The 19,508-nt window shown below is 40.9% G+C and overlaps 1 protein-coding gene across 1 annotated transcript in view; it reads left to right on the top strand.

Annotated features, from left to right (window-relative positions):
* Nucleotides 1-524: 524 nt before the first annotated feature.
* PKD1L3 (polycystin 1 like 3, transient receptor potential channel interacting) overlaps nucleotides 525-19,508 on the top strand; it is a gene marked incomplete at its 5' end in the record, with an annotated part of 68,172 nt that continues 49,188 nt past the window's right edge. Inside the window, 9 exons of the mRNA XM_080645283.1 lie at nucleotides 525-819; nucleotides 1,756-1,875; nucleotides 6,861-6,965; nucleotides 9,913-9,962; nucleotides 11,764-12,015; nucleotides 14,171-14,275; nucleotides 17,513-17,689; nucleotides 18,987-19,114; nucleotides 19,256-19,382. Coding sequence (XP_080501409.1) covers nucleotides 525-819; nucleotides 1,756-1,875; nucleotides 6,861-6,965; nucleotides 9,913-9,962; nucleotides 11,764-12,015; nucleotides 14,171-14,275; nucleotides 17,513-17,689; nucleotides 18,987-19,114; nucleotides 19,256-19,382 — 1,359 coding nt within the window. The remainder of the gene's footprint in view (nucleotides 820-1,755; nucleotides 1,876-6,860; nucleotides 6,966-9,912; nucleotides 9,963-11,763; nucleotides 12,016-14,170; nucleotides 14,276-17,512; nucleotides 17,690-18,986; nucleotides 19,115-19,255; nucleotides 19,383-19,508) is intronic.

Raw genomic sequence — 19,508 nt, 5'->3', positions numbered from 1 at the left:
ACTGGTTTTCAGTTGTATTTGTATTTAATCTGTATTCATTCCTTCATTAAATATTTATTCTTTGGTTTTTATGATTATATAAGAGGTTTGGGGTGTAGTTAAATAAGAGATTTAGGATAGAGTGAATGTATTTAAGAAACAATACAACAATTTAAATTCATAGCTTTCTTTTTTAAAAAACAAAATAATACATTACTCGATTTTTAACAACACTGACTTAGATATTCATTATTCTCTACTTCCTTACAGCTTAGATTTAGCAAATAAAGATCTATTTTAAAGCTGAAGGCATATCCAGTTGTATAAACACAGATGGCCCATTGCTTTATTAATCTATGTTTGTTTTCAGCTTACAGGAACTCCACCTGGTCCCTAAAACAAAACAAAACCTTTTTTCTCCTTGATAAATTATTCCCAATTCCTAAAAGAATAATAGTAATGAATAAGACAAACTCATCAAGAATATAAAAGGCCAGGCAGCATCTGAGCCTCCACACTTTTTGTGCTCACAGTTCACAGAGAAAATGTTATTCAAAAGAAGAGCCTGGCTTTGGTTATACATCAGAACAAGCATCATTCTAGGAAGCGAGCTGAATAGCCCAGAGCACCATGGTAAAAGTTACTGTTATCAGCTTCACAGGTTTCCCTGCAGCTTTAGGGGAGCAGAAAATTACTGTCATGCCCAGGGAGGACACCTTGCTTACACTTGGAACCAGGAGGTTCAAGATCTCATCTGGGACTTTCTGGAAGAAGGAAAGAAGTGGTGGATTGGGCAAAATTTAATGCTGCTGGGGGAAAATCAAGAAAACAACAACCCAAGTAAGGCTCTGAGTTTTGATGTTTATGAAGGAATCCTTACTTTTATTCAGGAACAGAAGGAAGAAAAAATTTAAATCTTTCTGCTTTTGTATACAGAAAAATCAGTCATTTTACTCATTACCATCATTCCTCTGAAATATTTCTACTTTTGTGCTGTACCCTTTGATTTGTCTGTGTAGCAAAGATGATGGGATTTTCTCAGAGCCCATCAAAAGTTAACTTACCTAATATTTCACTGAAAATACTGTGCAAGATTCTGAAGTGGGAAACCTTTTATGGTCACTTTTTTCCTGGTAAATATCTCTTCATCACTCTTGGCTCCCAAGTTTTCTCATGTAGAAACTAGGAGAGAAATTGTTCACCTGTTGTCTTTCTTAGATATTTTCAAAATTATGTACCATAATCTTGTGGTCTTAGAGAAAACTCCAAGGCATTTTGTGCCATAAGTATCTTTATTAAAGTCTAAATAAATTAATGCCTAGCTTTGTGACAAAGAACACATAATATGAAAAAATAATCTATAATATATGTGGTGAGGGAACCTAAATTTTCATCTATTGAAAAGTAGCAAAATTTCGTTTTCATATATATATTAGAATATACATATATTCTAATCCTCACCAGATGATATGCTTTTACTGATTTTAGAAAGAGAAAGAGAAAGAGAGAGAGAGAGAGAGAGAGAGAGAGAAACATCAATGTGAGAGAGAAACATGGATCAGTTGCCTCCCTAGGGGATTGAACTCATAACATAGGTAAGTGCCCTGACTGGGAATTGAACCAGCAACCAAGTGACAACAGCCAAGGCTATATTTATTTTTTTAAATGTTTGACTTTCTATTAACCAATGTCATCCCAATAAATTCAGTAAAAGTGTTTTTTAAATGTTTGACCTTTGAGTATGAAGCTCATCTGGGTCTGGTCTTCCTTCTGCAGATGTCACAGCCCGCCAAGCCACCAAGCACACCAGCTGCACTTACGTGTCCAGAAAGTCCAACCGGGTCTCATCAAAAGTAGACTTGTGCTCCCTGGGGCATTATTTCATTTGCCAGGCTGGTAAGTGACGAAGCTACCTGCTGCCAAAGACCTAACTTTATTATTATTTTTTAAATGTACTTTTATTGATTTCAGAGAGGAAGGGAGAGAGAGATAGAAACATCAGTGATGAGAGAGAATCATTGATCAGTTGCTTCCTGCACACTCCCAACGAGGGATCAAGCCCACAACCAGGGCATGTGCCCTGACTGGGAATTGAACCGTGACCTCCTTGCTCATAGGTCGCCACTCAACCACTGAGCCACGCCAGCTGGGCCAAAGACCTAACTTTAGAAACTGATTCTAAATAAGGAGAGTTTGTGAGAGCATTCGTTAGCAAGTCCCTGGGTGATAGACCTCAGGAGGGACATAAGGGTCTTGATTTTCATGATATTGGCTAGAGTGAGAAACCGTTCATATGGAGTGACTTCCTTACCTACTCCGTTAGCAGAAAAGAGCTGGGCCTTGATGTTCCCTTCATGGCTGGACTTGGAGAGAGTGTGAGAGAAAATGTACTATTGGTAAGCCCCATTTTCCACATGTGAACCCCTAATCCATTCAGTATTTGGGCTTTAGAGGGTAGAAAAGGAAGCAAAGTAGGAAAAGAGAATATGGTGAAGGAAAATGAGAAGATGAGGGGTGAGGAGATTTTCATCAGTTAGAGGTTTGTTTTCGCTGAAGTAGATCAGAATTAAGGTGTGCGTACAGTTTTGGGGGGGTTGGAAGGTTTTTGTTTTTGCAATCAAGTAGTATTTCTCGTGGTGGGGGTTACGTAAAGCATTTGTTCTTAGCTCAGTGAACTCTCAGAAACTTTATGATGTCCCGGATTGTCTAGGTAAAAATTTTGTTTTGCTTTTTTAAAATTAAGTCTTTATTGCTGAAACTATTGCATATGTCCCCCTTTCCCCCCACTGACCCCTTCCAGCCTGCCTCCATCCTCCTTGTGTCACTTTTTTTAAAAATCACAAATACATTCTCATGAAAATACAAAGCACATGTAGGTACTTCATTAAACAGAACACATTGCAATATTCCTTTATTACAAGATATATTTATCCATTACAGTATTCCTCAAATACTGGGTATTGAGAGGACCCAGTATTTTAATGTAATGAATTTCTAGCTTCAAGTCTCTCCTTCTTACCCTTTCAAGCTCTTTGTGAGGTTTTTGTCCTGTTTTGCAGTATAATGTGCTAGTGTTATTGAGGCCACGTTGGGAGCCTAAACTCTGCACAAGTCTACTGGTCATGTGTTTCATTCTCACAAACTGCATCCCGAGTATTGGCCATCTTACAGTTGTGACTGTTTGTCATCACCTCCAGGACTGGAAAAGCAACTCCTAACTAGCCTAAATGATGATGATATTGTACCCATCTTTCACTCTCCAAGAGTTGAGTTTTTAGACATTCTCAGCTACTCTTAGTTTTGGAGTGAAAATGTCTTTTCTGATATTATCATTCATGTACTTGCAAGAGATTACTGCTATGGAGTGTAGAATGCTGTGCAGAAGATAATCTTAGACAAAAAAGAATTCTGTTCAATTCATCTAAGCCAGTTCTGCAAATGCTGAGCCTACATTCCCACAGTGAGAGGAAGTATGTTACTCACGATCATGGGTCAGAGTCCTGAGCTCAGAACTTGTTTTTCTGACTTTCCACTTGTGACACCTGGGCAAGCAACTTAACCACTGTGCAGCCCAGTTTCCTCCAAAGGACTGTTATCAGAATTAAGATAATGCAAGTGAAGTATTAGAACAGTGCCTAGCATAATATTGTCATTATTACTGTTAATATTATATTACTGTGCAATTTCTATTTTTTGTTCAAAGTTTATTTTCTGCTTCTAGATAGCTTCACATTCATGTCAGAGGTGAAAACACTTTGGAAATCCAATATTGCTAGTTACCTTTAAAACTAAAATATTTGCACTATGTAATTGCATAGAGGTGTTTTGAAATAACTAGTGTTGTCACAGTGTGTATACATTTTTTATTATGAATTTAAGAAATGCCTCTTGCAAAATAACATGTGGGTGAGAGAAGTATTTGCAAATTTGTTCCTTAACATTCAAGAGAGAAGTCTAATACTTTGTATTATTGTATAGTGTTACTAAGGTTACAGACTGACTTTTGCACACTGAATAGTTGAATGCAGGATCTTTCTTTTAAAAAAAGAAAAAGGCTCTTAAGCTCTGGCTGGTTTGGCTCAATGGATAGAGTGTCGGCCTGCGGACTGAGAGGTCCCGGGTTTGATTCCAGTCAAGGGCACATTCCCAGGTTGTGGGCTCGATCCCCAGTGAGGAGCATGCTGGGGGCAGCCTTTCAGTGATTCTCTCTCATCATTGATGTTTCTATATCTATTTCTTCTCCCTTCCTCTCTCTGAAATCAATAAAAATATTTTTTAAAAAGGTACTTAAGCCCTAACTGGTTTGGCTCACTGGATAGAGAGTCGGCCTGGGGACTGAAGGGTCTCAGGTTCAATCCCGGTCAAGGGCAGGTACCTTGGTTACGGGCACATCCCCAGTGCGGGGTGTGCAGGAGGCAGCTGATGTATGCTCCTCTCCCATCGATGTTTCTAACTCTCTATCCCTCTCCCTTCCTCTCTGTAAAATACATTTTTTTAAAAGGCACTTAAACTCACATATAAAATTATTCATTCCTAAGAGATTTTTCTTTTCAGTGTCAGAATGAGAAGTGGTGGTTTGTGTTAAAAGTGGTATGTATTGCCGAAACCGGTTTGGCTCAGTGGATAGAGCGTCGGCCTGCGGACTGAAGGGTCCCGGGTTCGATTCCGGTCAAGGGCATGTACCTTGGTTGCGGGCACATCCCCAGTGGTGGGTGTGCAGGAGGCAGCTGATCGATGTTTCTCTCTCATAGATGTTTCTAGCTCTCTATCCCTCTCCCTTCCTCTCTGTAAAAAATCAATAAAATATATTTTTTTAAAAAAGTGGTATGTATTGTAATAGAGTTGACATTCAGCTGAGTGTACCAAGACAGTCAGACTGGTTGTGAAAACTTTAAAATACTTCCATGCCATTGGTAAACTAAAATAATAGCACAACCACATTACCTCAAACTAATTATCGTAGGGTGACATGACAACCACTAATAAATGTAGTTCTGTCTTGGCGACATCTGAAAATATCTGTAGCACTCTGCCATTTGGGATAAGGTCACAGTCTTGCACATCCTTTGAAACACTCCGTGCTTTAGGAGAGTCATCAGTTGGTCATTATCCTCGAATTGCATATTTGCTACTACTTCCAAATGACTCGGCTTTGACTTTGTTCTTGTTTCAGCAGTCAGTGTGTGATGTTTTAATATTTATAAATTTAGTAGTTTGTAATAAAACGTTAAACACAAGTTCCCACAACTCCTAGTGGGAAAAAAATGGATCTAGGAAGTAATCATGAATGACTGCTAACATCAGAAAGAGAGACAGACACTATGTGACTACTGATGGACTACTTGACACCACCTACTAAGTAATTTTATAAAAAAATAGAACTTGAATCTGATCAAGCCTCTAGACCCAACCATGTACATGAACACTTATAGCAGTTTTATTTGTAATAGCCCCAAACTGGAAACAGCCCAGGTGCCCTTCAACAGGTTGTTGGTTAAGCAACTGGGATACATCCATACTATGAAATACTATTCAGCAATAAAGAGAAACAAACTATTGATGTATACAACAACATGAACTAATGACCAGAGAATTATGCTGAGTGAGAAAAGCCAATCCCAAAAGGTTACATACTATATGATTTCACTTATTTAATATTCTTGAAATGAAATGACAAAATTATAGGAATGGAGAACAAATTAGTAGTTGTCAGAGGCTAAGACGAAAGTAAGGGCAGGAGAGGAAGTAGGTGTACGAGTTTTAAGGGAATTTTGCTCAAGAGCAGGAATGAACTGAAACTATACATAATTCCTGAGGGGTTGAAAATTGGCGGGTTTTTTAAGACAGGGAAAAAGGTATGCCAGGACAATGCTCTTGATCCAAACAGTGTGCAACTAGAGGGGTTCACTCTGTGTAGGAGCAGGGAAAGTTGGTGGTAACGAGAGAGTAGGCGGTATCTGTGGGGACGGATGCTTGCAGGTGGGCAGGTTTGGTGGTAGGAGTCTGTGGAAAGGACTCTTACTTGTTTCCATTTCCCCTTGAGGCAGAAAGCAAAGTTATCACTTGACCTGAGAATGAGGATCAGGGAGACTCCTAGCTGTTGGAGATTTGAGTAGAGGACAAAGTGGGAAAGGGTTATCTAGGAGAGTGGAAGTGGGACTAGACAAGGGGAATACAGTATCATTGCCTGGAGTTTGTGACCCTGAATTTAAGCTGAAATACAGTCAGTGAAGTTGTATGATTTTGTCTAGCCATGTTCAACAGCATGAGGAGAAACACCAAATGCACGCAAGGCACGTTCAAGAATATTATTGCCACCCTAACTGGTTTGGCTCAGTGGATAGAGCGTCGGCCTATGGACTGAAAGATTCCAGGTTCAATTCCAGTCAGGGGCACATGCCCGGATTGTGGGCTCAGTCCCCAATAGGTGGCGTGCAGGAGGCAGCCAATAGATGATTCTCTCTCATCATTGATGTTTCGATCTCTCCCTTCCTCTCTGAAATCAATAAAAATATATATTTTTTAAAAAGAGTATTATTGCCCACCTTCTCAACTCTTTTATCTCTATCAATAGGAATTAAAGACCACAAAGGAGAATATTATGCTTAGAATGTAACTTCTTAAAATGAACTTAATTTTCTCTTGTCAGTGTTGACCAGTCAGTGGGCCTAATTTTGAGGAGTTGGATCATATAAGGTGATGTCTGTGCTCCAGAGCAAAAGAGCTGCTTCAGAAGTCCTACGTTATTGCTCTTTTTTAAAAAATGGATACTCATCTTTAATTTGTGTTTTCTTGATTATCACATATGTGCTTGTAATATTTTATAGACTTATAGTTAGAGCTGTATCCTATAAATTAACTCCAAATAGATGTCTTTTCAGACCAAGATACAAGTTATGAAAGAAATGGAAATAATTCTCATTCACATCAGAGACCCAAGAAGACAAAAAGAGAAGTCACAATCCCAAGAAACAAAATGGCCTCAGGTAATGGGAAGTGAAATCAATAACTGCCTTAAAGGATGCACAAGACAATCCGTGCTGAAATGTGTCATCATCACAGGTACCCAGTAAATACCCATGACACTCTATTTTGTCTGATCTCAATATTGCAGTCTTTGCTTCCATTTATAAATTCTTATTTTCTTGATATTCCTTTGCCCATCTTCTTTTTACATATACCCAAGTGAAAGACAGTTTTTTTCTACAAATGCTCCATCAAAAAAGAGAGGCTTCTAGCCCAGCCCGTGTGGCCTAGTGGTTGAGTGTTGACCTATGAACCAGGAGGTCACGGTTCAGTTCCTGGTCAGGGAACATGCCTGGATTTCAGGCTCAATCCCCAGTAGGGGGCATGCAGGAGGCAGCTAATCAGTGATTCTATCTCATTATTGATGCTTCTATCTCTCACTCTCCCTTCCTTTCTAAAATCAATAAAAATATTTTTTTAAAAAAAGAAAGGCTTCTAGAAGTCCTTGCAAAGTCAAGTTGTGGTGCTCTCTCTCATTATTTTTTAATTTTGAAAAACAAATACTATTTGAGGACGATGCATTAGCCTGAAATGACCTCAATCAATATCAATGTTGAATTATTATAGAGATATCCTGATAGAATGGGTGAAAAAAGTGACTAATGTAAAGTGGATCTAGTGATGATTCTTAGAGGTATGACCTCACAACTTCAAGTGTTAGATGTCCTTGTCAACAAGCCCTTTAAGTATCCCTTAAAAGAGCAATTTAGAAAGTGTTATTGTGGTAGAGACATGAATATATAGCTAAAGGACAATGTAAAAATCAACTTTTCTGAATGCTTTGTAAATGGGTACTTGTGAGTTGGGCATAAGTGTTTAGTGATAGCATTAGATGGAAGTAAAGATGATATATTTTGGAAAACTGTTAAATAATTCCAAAAGGTCTTCTAATTATAATTAAAGCAATGATGATGAAAAATCTGAATAAACCTAGGTCATGAAATACGAGTTTCATGAGAGCAATTTTTATAAATTAACATATATACATTTATATAACATGATTTTAAATATGTCTTTATAAAATGAAATAAATAGACATTTGATGTTCCACCTACATCCTTCAAGTTTATATAGTCAAGTTTGCCCAGAAATAACTTTTTAACAGTCTCATTGAGAAAAGAGGAGATTGCCCTATTTGGGAGGGTGCCTTATATTTATATAGATATGGTCCTTTACTAATTTTTGTGTTACTTTGCTTTAAGCATATTCCTATTAAATTTCATATAAAGGCATCTAATTATTTTACTAACCCTGAGAATATTTTTATAGTAGAGTTTATCACATTTAAATTTATTTTAATAATAGATATTCTTTCTGGTTCTAATGCTCCCTTGCAACTTTCTTCTGTCTTTTGTTGAAATTTTTTTCTTCAATATTTTGGTTTTAATTGTTTCCCTCTAAAACGTTCTTTACAAAAACACATTCTTATACCTATGTTTTTCTAATTGTCAAGCCCAGGAATGAAAGTCTCTTTTGAAATCCCCTTATCTGGTTAAAGGAATATAGTTTATATTAGGTTTCTCCTCCCCATCCTCACTTCCTAGATCTTGTTAGTACATTCTGTGGGTTTTATTCAGGTTATTGTTATATTAAATTGTTTTTTGTGTGTGGTGGTGGGGGGGAGAGAGGGTTGTGTGTTTTGTTGTTGTTGTTGTTAATCCTCACCCTAGGATATTTTTCCATTGATTTTTAAAGAGAATGGAAGGGAGAGGTAGAGACAGAGAGAAACATCGATGTGACAGACACACATTGATTGGTTGCCTCCTGCACATACCCCAACCAAGGAACCTGCAGTCAAGGCACATGCCCTTGACCGGAATCGAACCCAGGTCCCTTCAGTCTGCAGGCCGACATTCTATCTACTGAGCCAAACTGGCTGGGGCTAAATTGTTATTTTTATATTATATGACTTCTCTTAAGAATACATTTTTTAAACTTTTATCAAAACTAGATTTCTAGTAATAATTTAGCACTTATTTCTATTTCACTGGTTTTGTAACTTTACTTTTCTTGAGTTCTTAATTTTGTCTCATTTCTAACAGTTGTTTTTTCAAGAAAGATCAACTGGTGTAAATATTTGGGGAACTTGTGAATAGTCAAAAGGGGTCTTTCTTATCCCTTCCAATGTTAAAAGAAAATTCTCCCCAGACAAGTTACTGATCTAGTAGGCTTTAATTCAGTAATTTATGAATTGGGCAGCAGCCAATCTAGCAGATAGAGAGCTCTGAAGAGCTGGACACGGCAAGAGGTTTTTATAGACCAAAGTGAGCAGGGTTACTTTCCTTATTTGGAGCAAAGGGAAGTTTTGAAGTCAGACATATATATATATATATATATATATATATATATACACACACACACACACACACACACACACACACACACACACAGAGGCCCGTTGCACGAAATTCGTACACTCGGCGGGGTGGGGGGGGGGGTCCCTCAGCCCCGCCTGTACCTTCTCACAGTCCAGGAGCCCTCGGGGGATGTCCGACTGCCACCACTGCCACTGCACTCGCCAGCTGTGAGCCCAGCTTCTGGTTGAACAGCGCTCCCCCTGTGGGAGCGCACTGACCACCGGGGGGCAGCTCCTGCATTGAGCATCTGCCCCCTGGTGGTCAGTGTGCATTATAGTGACCAGTCTTTCCACTGTTCGGTCTATTTGCATATTAGCCTTTTATTATATAGGATATATTTTTATAGATTTCAGAGAAGAAGGGAGAGGGACAGATAGAAACATCAATAATGACAATCATTGATTGGCTGCCTCCTGCACATCCCCTACTGAGAATTGAGCCCACAACCTGGGCATGTGCCCTGACCAGGAATCAGGAATTGAACCGTGACCTCCTGGTTCAGAGGTTGAGCCACATGGGCCAGGCCTAACCTACTTTGTTTTTTCTACAGGAGCCACTCATCTTTCAAACAAATGTCACCAACCTGCTCTTGCTAATCCTGTAAGTACTTAACCTTCACAGAACAGGTCTTGGAATCGTGTTCTCTTTATCAGTCCTGGTGGGTCCTGCCAGAGCTCTACTATGTCTCACAGAGTGCTCTGAATTATAGTTTTCTGATAAGGAAAGGAAAGCACTTAAGTGTAGGAAAGAGGTTTAATGGATTATTTATTAAAGAAGATTTTAAAGTATCTGTTGCCTTCCATGCTGGTATTATTTTCTTTTGTTGGTTGTTTCTTTATTCCCTGCTTCATTCCAAAAAGAACTTGTGGCATCTTACAAAAATATATACAATGCAATCTTTTTTTTTTTAATTTTAAAGAGGAAAAAGAAAGAAATTTGAGTGAAAGGTAGAAACTCTGCATAATCTACAAAATTTCACCTTCAAGAAATTTCTTAGCTTTCTTGCCTTTGTGTCCTACATAGAAACCTTTCAGTAGCTGTCTAAATATAAATTTATATTTATTTGGTCCACTGTAAAAAAAAAGAAAGAAAGAAAAAGGTGTTATCAGTATAAAAGGGAAGGGGGATGAAATAAAAATCCCTTAAGTCGGTATTTCTCAAGCGATGTTCTGCAGAATAACAGCCAATATTGCTTAAAATATTGCCAGACGGAAAGAAAACAAAGGGTTTTTTTTACTATAAGACTTCTCAGGGCCTTTTTGTTTTGTGAGGATATTTTCTCCATTGATTTCCAGAGAGAGTGGAAGGGAGGGAGAAAAGAGAGAGAGAGAGAGAGAGAGAAACATCAATGTGAGAGAGACACATTCATTGGTTACCTCCTGCACACCTCCCTTCCCCCCTCCCACCTCCCCACACCCACTGGGAAGCAAGCCTGCAAAGGAAGTATGTGCCCTTGACCCACCCTTCAGTGTGCGGGCTGACACTCTATCCACTGAATCAAACCCGCTAGGGCGTAGAGTCTTTTATATGCCCCAAACCTAACCACTCCCCATTATCTTCACCACTATCAGCCCAGGCTCAGCCACCATCAGCTCCCGTCTGAACTTTGCATCTTTCTCCTACGGAACTCCCTGCTTCTGTCCTGGGCCTCTTTCCGTCAATTCTCAGCATAGCAGACAAGCCTTCACAACTGAAGTCAGATCCAGCGACTGCTCCTCAAAGCACCACCACCACCACCCCCCCCCCGCCCCGGCACCGCCAATGTCTTCCCATCTCATTCAAAGTAAAATCACACTCTTCTCAATTTCCTGACATAGGCCCTGCTCTCCCACCCCCTTCCCTCATTCCCACTCCACCCCTGGATCTTTTTAGCTCCCCTCCTACCATTTTTGCTCAGGAGCCTTTTTGTTCTTCCGCAAACAAACAGCGGCTGTGGCCTCAGGGCCCTTGCACTTCTTCAGTACCCTCCTCCAGAATACTGACCGGGCTTTCTCTCTCATTCTCAGCAAAAATCCTTTTCTTGACATCTGACACACGTTAGTGACCACGTGATGTAATGTGTCTCTGTCTCCACCACTAACGTGGACACTCAGTGAGGGCCAGAACTTGGCTCGCATTGTTCATTGCCGTACCCTCACATCCCCATGCTTAGCACATGGTAGCTGTCTCGTTATAATTTATTGACAATAATTACACACGGGAAATTGTGCATCTCAAAGAGGGCAATGTCATATGCCACCTCCTCCAAACTACTTGAGCACAGGGTCTTTTTGAGAGAAATGTTTATTAATGTCTCAGGGCCCTGGGAGTTCCAAAGCAATTTTGGAGACACCGCCTTAATTTTCATTATTTGGTTAAAATCAGATTTAGCCTTTTCCTTTTATATATTTTTATCTTTTAGTCCAAGACCCTGTGCCATTCTGTCAGCCCGTTTCCTTCAGTCCCACCCACAGGCACACAGCAGGGACTGTCGGCCACCCCTGCGCCTGCCGGCCAGCCACTCCCTGTGACGGCGGCAGAGCCCCCCAGGCCTGCGTCTCTAACACAGGCTGGAAAGGCTCTGGTGGAAATAACTTCAAGCCCCAAAGAGGACTCCCATCCAGACGTCTCCCCCACTCCTCTGCAAGCACCGTTTCAGAAGGCATCCCATCAGGTAAGTGAGGAACGTGACGTCACAACTGGGTACTTTCATTACATGGAAATAGCACTTTTAAAAAATATATTTTTTTTTTATTGATTTCAGAGAGGAAGGGAGAGGGAGGGAGAGATAGAAACATCAATGATGAAAAAGAGAGTCATTGATCGGCTGCCTCTTGCACATCCACCACTGGGGATCGAACCCGAAACCCGGGCATGTGCCCTGACCAGGAATCGAGAGCCCTGACCTCCTGGTTCATAGGTCGATGCTCAACCACTGAGCCACACTGGCTGGGCTGGAAACAGCACTCTTATTTTTTCCTTCTATTTTGGTGACGTTTCAGGAATAGTGATGCTAGGAAGGAGCCCCGTTCACCCTTTACCCCTGAGCAGAATATACCTCGGATGCCTGACAGACAGGCATGTATCTCGATTAAAAGCAAAACCAAGCAAGTCCATGAAAACACTCCACACTGGGCCTTATGCCTGTTTCAGTATTTACGGTCCTATTACGTAATGCCGTTATATTAGTGCTTTGGTTGGGGAGGAACCCGTGTTGGCCTGCCCCACTGTCTTAGCAGCAGCAAACCCCTCGACACCTTCTCCAACCCACCCTCTCAGCTCTCCTTTCACCTTTGTTCTCCTTCCAGACAAACTGGGGAAAAGGCAAAGCTGCTTTAACAGTGTTGACCGAAGAAAATCACCCTGCTTCTCCCTGTTGTTTTGGGGTTTTTAAAACACAAGCCCTGCCTGTATGCAATCTCACATTTTCCTGTTAGAAAGGAATCCTATTTTCTCTGGATCTGCTGTCAGTGGTAATGGAAACTAGATGTTCACTGTTGTCTCAGCATTGTGTTCTGCTGAGGGGGAAAAGTGATCTACAGCAGCTTAAACAAAGGGTGTTTTCTTGCCTTAAATAGAGAGAAATTTGAAGGATAGAATATCCAAAGAGTCTACAGACAAATTATTAGAAATACCAAGAGAATTTAGAGATGTTACTGAATATCAGATCAGTATATACTAAAGTTAATTATATTATTGCATATCAGCAACTATCAGTTAGAAAATTATATATTTTTTAAAAGATATAATAGCAAGTACTTAGGAATAAATCTAACCAAAGATGTACAAAACTTCTAGTTTTTCTGAGCCTGTTCAGGAAACCACTCTAAGGCTTGATGAAGAGACATTAAAGACAGGCTAAGTAAGTGGTGAGACCTGCCATGGTTCAGCCCAGGTTACGCGTTCTGCTCTGAAATACCAGGTAAGGCTGCAGCTGGAATGACGCTGAGAACAGCCTGACCAGCAGGCAGATGTGCAGCCGGGTGGCATCTGTGTTTCCCTTGCCTTCCTCCTTCTTATTTACATCTCAGTCCCACAGCGTAAAACCAAAATTGTGTGGACCTCAGTTCTGAGATTTCTCTGTAGCTGACCCAACCCCCTACAACCCTGTGAATCAGGAAAAACCCTATTCCATTTCATGGCCCGTGAGGGTGGGGTCTTAACTGACTTGAACTGCTCCAGTACTTGAGCCAGGAGTACACAGTAGGCATTTAATAAGGACTTACTGAATACTTGATTGAATTAAGCTGTCAGTGGGTTGTCGTGTAGAATTCGGACCACGTAGTTGGTGTAAGCGGATTGTCTCAGGGTTGGACTTCCAGTTCAAAACAAGTAGCCTCTTACGCTTTGGGGCCATGTCTAGTGTCCTGGGCTTGTTTGTTTTCTCGGGTTTCTGCCTCCCGGCTCCTGCCGTGTGGTGCTTCAAGGACTTCCCTGTTGAACACGAACTCTTGGGTTGAGGGAATTACAGTGGGAAACCTGAGGAGATAAATACACTTCTGAATAGAAAAGTTTTGTTGTTTTGAATTCCAGGTTTCCCACATTTTTGATCATGGCCATAGCCTTAAGCTTACTCTTGCAAATCTTATTTTCAGACTCACTTGTCCTTGGAGCAATCACTGTGTGACCTGTTATCCATTTTCTGTATGAAGAGGTGAAAATTCTATTTGCAGAAAAGCCTCTGAAAGCAATAAATGTTATGGAAAGCCTGTGATTCATAGAGCTTGTAATGTCATCAAAGGTCAACTCTCATTAAAACAATGTCTCAAACTACTAAAGTACAATAATTATATGCAAATAATTTTGACAAAAACCTTTGTTCCCAATAGGTCACAGATGAAATGGCATGCAACTTCAGCAAAGCGATTCAGAAAGCTTGTGAGGTGCTCCAGAAACTGACAGCCATTATCCCAGGATTTTCCGAGTCAGTGCAGGTAAGCAGAGGCTGGGAGGGAACAAGATGTGAGAAAGGGGAAAGAGAAAAACAGAAAAGGAGAAAATGTATAATAAAATAGAAAATGTATGATCTGGAAATTGTACCCTGTACAGACTGTCACATTATAAAATACTTTGTGGAGACTGAATGGAAATATTAGCAAGTGTATTTATACCTTTAAATCTGGAGATTGGGCCCTCGCTGGTTAGAGTGTCATCCCAATACCCCAAGTTGTGGGTTTGATCCCCCATCAGGGCACATACAAGAAACAAGCAATGAATGTATAAATAAAGGAAACAATAAGGCACTGTTTCTCTCTCTCTGTCTCTCTCTCCCCGCCTCTCTCTCTAAAATCAATACATTTAAAAGCTGTATGTTAAGGCAGCTCTCTCTATGGAGCATGCCCGAGCCTTCCCCTCCCCCGCCCAGGTGGATTTTCCTTGACTCTCTTAAGCTTCAAGGTCCCTTCTTTTGCTTCTGTAACTTGTTTCTTGAGCCCATTACTTCTATAGCCCATTCCTTTCACCTCTGTGACTTTCTAAATAAACTTTCTCTTATAAAAAAAATCTGAAGATTGTTAAAAAGCTGGATCAGTAGTGACATTCTCATTTATCACATCACTGCTTTTCTAATATATGTGTCAGGAGAAATCACAGGAGACAAAGACAGATCCATGCCTTGCCATAGCAGAGAGCAGCCTTGAAACAGGCATCAAAAATCTGTGCTTCCGTGATATCTGCCTTTGTTGCAACCACATTTGCCAATGTGACTTCCTCATAATTATTCATGCCTCCTTCACTACCTGCACATCAATTAAGGCGGTCAGATTAGTGAGGATTTTTTCTTTTTTCTATTTTCTGTATTTTCAAATATTGCAATAAATGCAATCTGTATTGGTTTATTTGGGAAAATTAGAACAAAAGCATATAAAATAAAAAGCATTCTCTAGATGTAATCACTATTATTAATTTTGATTTGCTGTGCATAAGCTTCCAAACATTTTTGATGCATCCACAAAGTTTGTTTGTTTTGTTTTAATAAAAATGGGGTTGCCGTAACTGGTTTGGCTCAGTGGATAGAGCATCGGCCTATCCACTGAAAGGTCCCAGGTTCGATTCCGATCAAGGGCACATACTTTGGTTGCGGGCACATCCCCAGAAGGAGGTGTGCAGGAGGCAGCTGATTGATGTTTCTCTCTCATCGATGTTTCTAACTCTCTATCCCTCTCCCTTTTTCTCTGTAAAAAAATCAATAAAATATAATTAAAAATAAATAAATAAAATAAAAATGGGGTTAAAGTCTACAAATTTTTCTGCCCCTTGATTGTTTTACTCAATGCTGAGTCAGGATATCTTTTCATGTCAGTATATCTAAGTGAACTCGTTATTCTTAATGTTTGTTTGGATATTTTACCCTTGCAAATAGCCATCCATGGACATCCTTATACCTACATCTTTCAGTACTTCTGCAAATGTTTCTGTGGGATAGAGTGCTAGAAATAGAATTGATGGGCTTTTACATTTTCAATAGATGATAAAATTATCCTCCCCTCCTAAAAGGAACTATTTTACATTCTCACCAACCATTCCCCCACACTTTCATTTTTGCCAGTTTCAAAGGCAAAAAAAAAGCATTTTATTGATTACTAAGGAGGTTGAACATCCTCCATTGGATTGCTTGTCTCTTTGTTTGTAAGAGATCTTATTTATTATTGATATTAACTTTTTGTTATATATGTTGCAAATATTTTGTATTCATGCCTTATTTTTAACTTTATTTACTTGTTTACTTATTTATTTTTAAATCTTCACCCAAGGATATTTTTCCATTGACTTTTAGAGAGAGTGGAAGAGAAAGGAAAAGACAGAGAGAAATATTGATCTGAGAGAAACACATCCACAGGTTGCCTCCTGCACAAGCCCCGACTGGGGATTGAACCCACAAATTAGGTATGTGCTCTGACCAGAAATCGAACCCGTCACCTTTTGGTGTACAGGACAACTCCCCAACCAACTAAGCCAGCCAGCTAGGGCTTAACTTCATTTATTGTTTTTTTATACTTACTTTTGTTATTTTATTTTTCATTCTAGAGGTCCGGTGCACAAAAATTCGTACACTCTGGGGGGGTCCCTCAGCCCGGCCTGCCCTCTCTTGCAGTCCAGAACCCCTCAGGGAATGTTTGCCTGCCAGCTTAGGGCCTAAGCCAGCAGTCAGACATCGCTCTCGCAGTCCCGGAGCCCTGACTCCTTACCGCCCGCCTGCTCGCTGCTCCATAGCACTGCCTCAGAGGCGGAGAGGCTCCTGCCACCGCAGCTGCGCTCGCCTGCCCAGCTTCTGGCTGAGCAGCGCTCCCCCTGTGGGAGCGCACTGACCACCAGGGGACAGCTCCTACGTTGAGTGTCTGCCCCCTTGTGGTCAGTGCATGTCATAGCGACCTGTCGTTCCGCCGTTTGGTCGATTTGCATATTACCCTTTTATTATATAGGATAGGATATTTTACTTTGCAGTTTTTAATAAATGTAACTTTGAAAATAAAGAACATTTCAAAACAAAAGTAGTAGTACTTGCAGTGACTGTTCAGTAAATAGTTGATCATTTGACTTGTTTCCCCTGAGGGCAGCCTGCAGAAAGGAGACTTGGTGTTTTCTGTTTCATTTAGAACTTCTCCTTGATCTCCATGTCAAGTCTGTCTTGAATGCTTTTGAGGCTCTAGATCAGGGGTCCTCAAACTTTTTAAACAGGGGGCCAGTTCACTGTCCCTCAGACCGTTGGAGGGCCGGACCATAGTTTAAAAAAAAAAACTATGAACAAATTCCTATGCGCACTGCGGGCCCGGGACGAGTCGGCTGCTAAGCAGGACAGGCAGCGGCACCCGGCGGGCCGGATAGAAGTCCTCGGCGGGCCGCATGTGGCCCGCGGGGCCGTAGTTGGAGGACGCCTGCTCTAGATACAAAGGGACAGTCTGTGCAGTACTTCAGTCAGCACTCTTCTCTTCTTCTGCATTCCTCTTTCAAGCTTAGTTGTATTAATTAGATATTTGATCCTCTTACCACTCAGAAAGGGTTATGTCATTTGCTTAGAGCAACCTGAAATACGAATCCTCCCCATAGGTGATCTGGAATAGTATATTTTTCTTCCCTGCCACATTGCTTCTTGAACTCCTTATCAGAAGAACACAAATGTAAAACAGTCATAAACAGTTCAGGAATGTATGTTTGCTTTTCAAAATTCCCAGGTCTATGTTGCCGACTCCCTGATTTACCTGAGTGGTCAATTACTGAGAAGCCCATTTCAGAACAGCAGCACTCTGGCCTTCCAAACTCCTGTGACTGTCTGCCTCGTTCACTCCCTCAGCAGTGCAGAGAAAGCTGATGGGGCAAGTGGGCCAAGATCCAAGCATGACGTTGAGCAGGTGGGTGTGGTACATGCCACTGGCCAACGCTCCTTAGAAACGTTTAGTCTTGACAGGTCCAGGTCTCGCACAGCCTCTCCCTGGACTCTAACGGCACCCAGCTAAGTCTGCAGCACTGAAGACGCTGCTTTGTGGATCCTGCTCTGGGTCCTCCTCTCTGCCCCAGTGAGCCCAGCCTGCCTAATGCTGTCCTCTGGTGAGAAGAACTTAGGGACGTGCTCGGCACACAGTAAGCACTCAGTAAATTATATTGGCTGTGCACATGAGAAAATGTTCGACATTATTAGTCGTTAGGGAAATGCAAATCAAACCGCAGTGAGCTACCACTTCACACCTCATAACAAGTGTGGGCAAAGAGGCAGAGACAATGGAACCTTCATACAGTGTTAGATTATAAGATGATACAGCTCTTTGCAAAGCAGTTTGGCAGTTCCCCCAAAGTGTTAAAAATATAATTACCATGTGACCTAGTAATTCTGCTCCATGGAATAGATCCACATATGTCCACCTGAAACTTGTACAATCATGTTCATAGCAGTATCATTCAAACGGTCAAATAGCAGAAAAGTGGAAACAACCCAGATGTCCATGATCTGATGAATTGGATAAGTAAAAAGTGGCATGTCCATAAAACGTAAAATTATTCGGCAACAAAAAAGATTGAAGTACTGATACATACTACAACATGGATGAACCTTGAAAGCATATGACAAGTGAAGAAGCCAATCACAAAAGACCGTATATTAAGATTCCATTTATGTGAAATGTCCAGGAGGGGCAAATCTATACACTGTAGAGGAGTGGTCACCTAGGGATTGAGGAGATAGGGACAGAAGAATGGACAGTGACTGCTACTGGGTTCTGGGTTTATTTTATGAGAGATAAAAATACCCTAAAATTAGATCATGGTTCTAGTTGCACAACCCTGTGAGTTTACAAAAAACCTTTGAATTGTCTACTCAAAATGGGTGAATTGTATGTGTGAATTTCATTACAATAAAGCTCTTTTTAAATATAAAAAAAAACTATCATAAGCAGATCTAGGGCAGCTTATATCATGGGGCAAAAGAAATACATATTTCTTTGGGGGGCCCTCTCAGTGACACAGAGGATGATGAGATGATGACTCTTTAGCCAGACTACAGGTACTTCCTATGGGTTCTCTCCAGTGAATGTCACCTCCCATTACATCATTGTCAAGATCCCTGTTCCCCTTCCAACCCCCTCAAAATCATCATTTCACTAACACAATACCCTGCGGTTACACAAGTCACATGATATTCCCCTCTAAATGCAGGTAGAAAATATTCTGGAAAAGTCCTTGATGGCCCTTGGGGAGATCCAGGAAACATTTCTACGGCAGCATCCATCTCCTGAGTTTTCGGTGACTTTGATCTCTTCCATTGCTACCCTGATGTTGAGCAGGTAACATGGGAAGGAGGGAGGGAGGGAGGGAGGGAGGGAGGGAGGGAGGGAGGGAGGAGGGAGGGAAGGAGTTTCATTTTAGGTTTTTGACCTTTAGAGAACATACATAGATCGATTCCCATTTCACTTCTGTTTCATTAGCCAAAACATATCAACTTTGCCTCTGAGCTCTTACACTCTCGGATACCCAGCACCCATGCGGTTCGCCTTCCCATCAGCTTCGGCTCTGGAGGAGCTCTTGAATAAACACCCAGGAGTTAATGTTCAAGTGAGTGTGAAGTTGATTCTGACCAGAATAAAAGTGAGATTTGGTGGCTGTAGGCATTTGGGTGACAAGAATGCACCATGAAATGTAAGCTCACAGACCAAACGAGAGAAGGTTGTGTGCTGTGAA

The sequence above is a fragment of the Plecotus auritus genome (assembly GCF_963455305.1).
Source record: "Plecotus auritus genome assembly, chromosome: 10".
NCBI lineage: Eukaryota > Metazoa > Chordata > Mammalia > Chiroptera > Vespertilionidae > Plecotus > Plecotus auritus.
Note: the sequence above shows the minus strand (reverse complement) of the source record. Positions and strands in the feature narration are given on the sequence as shown.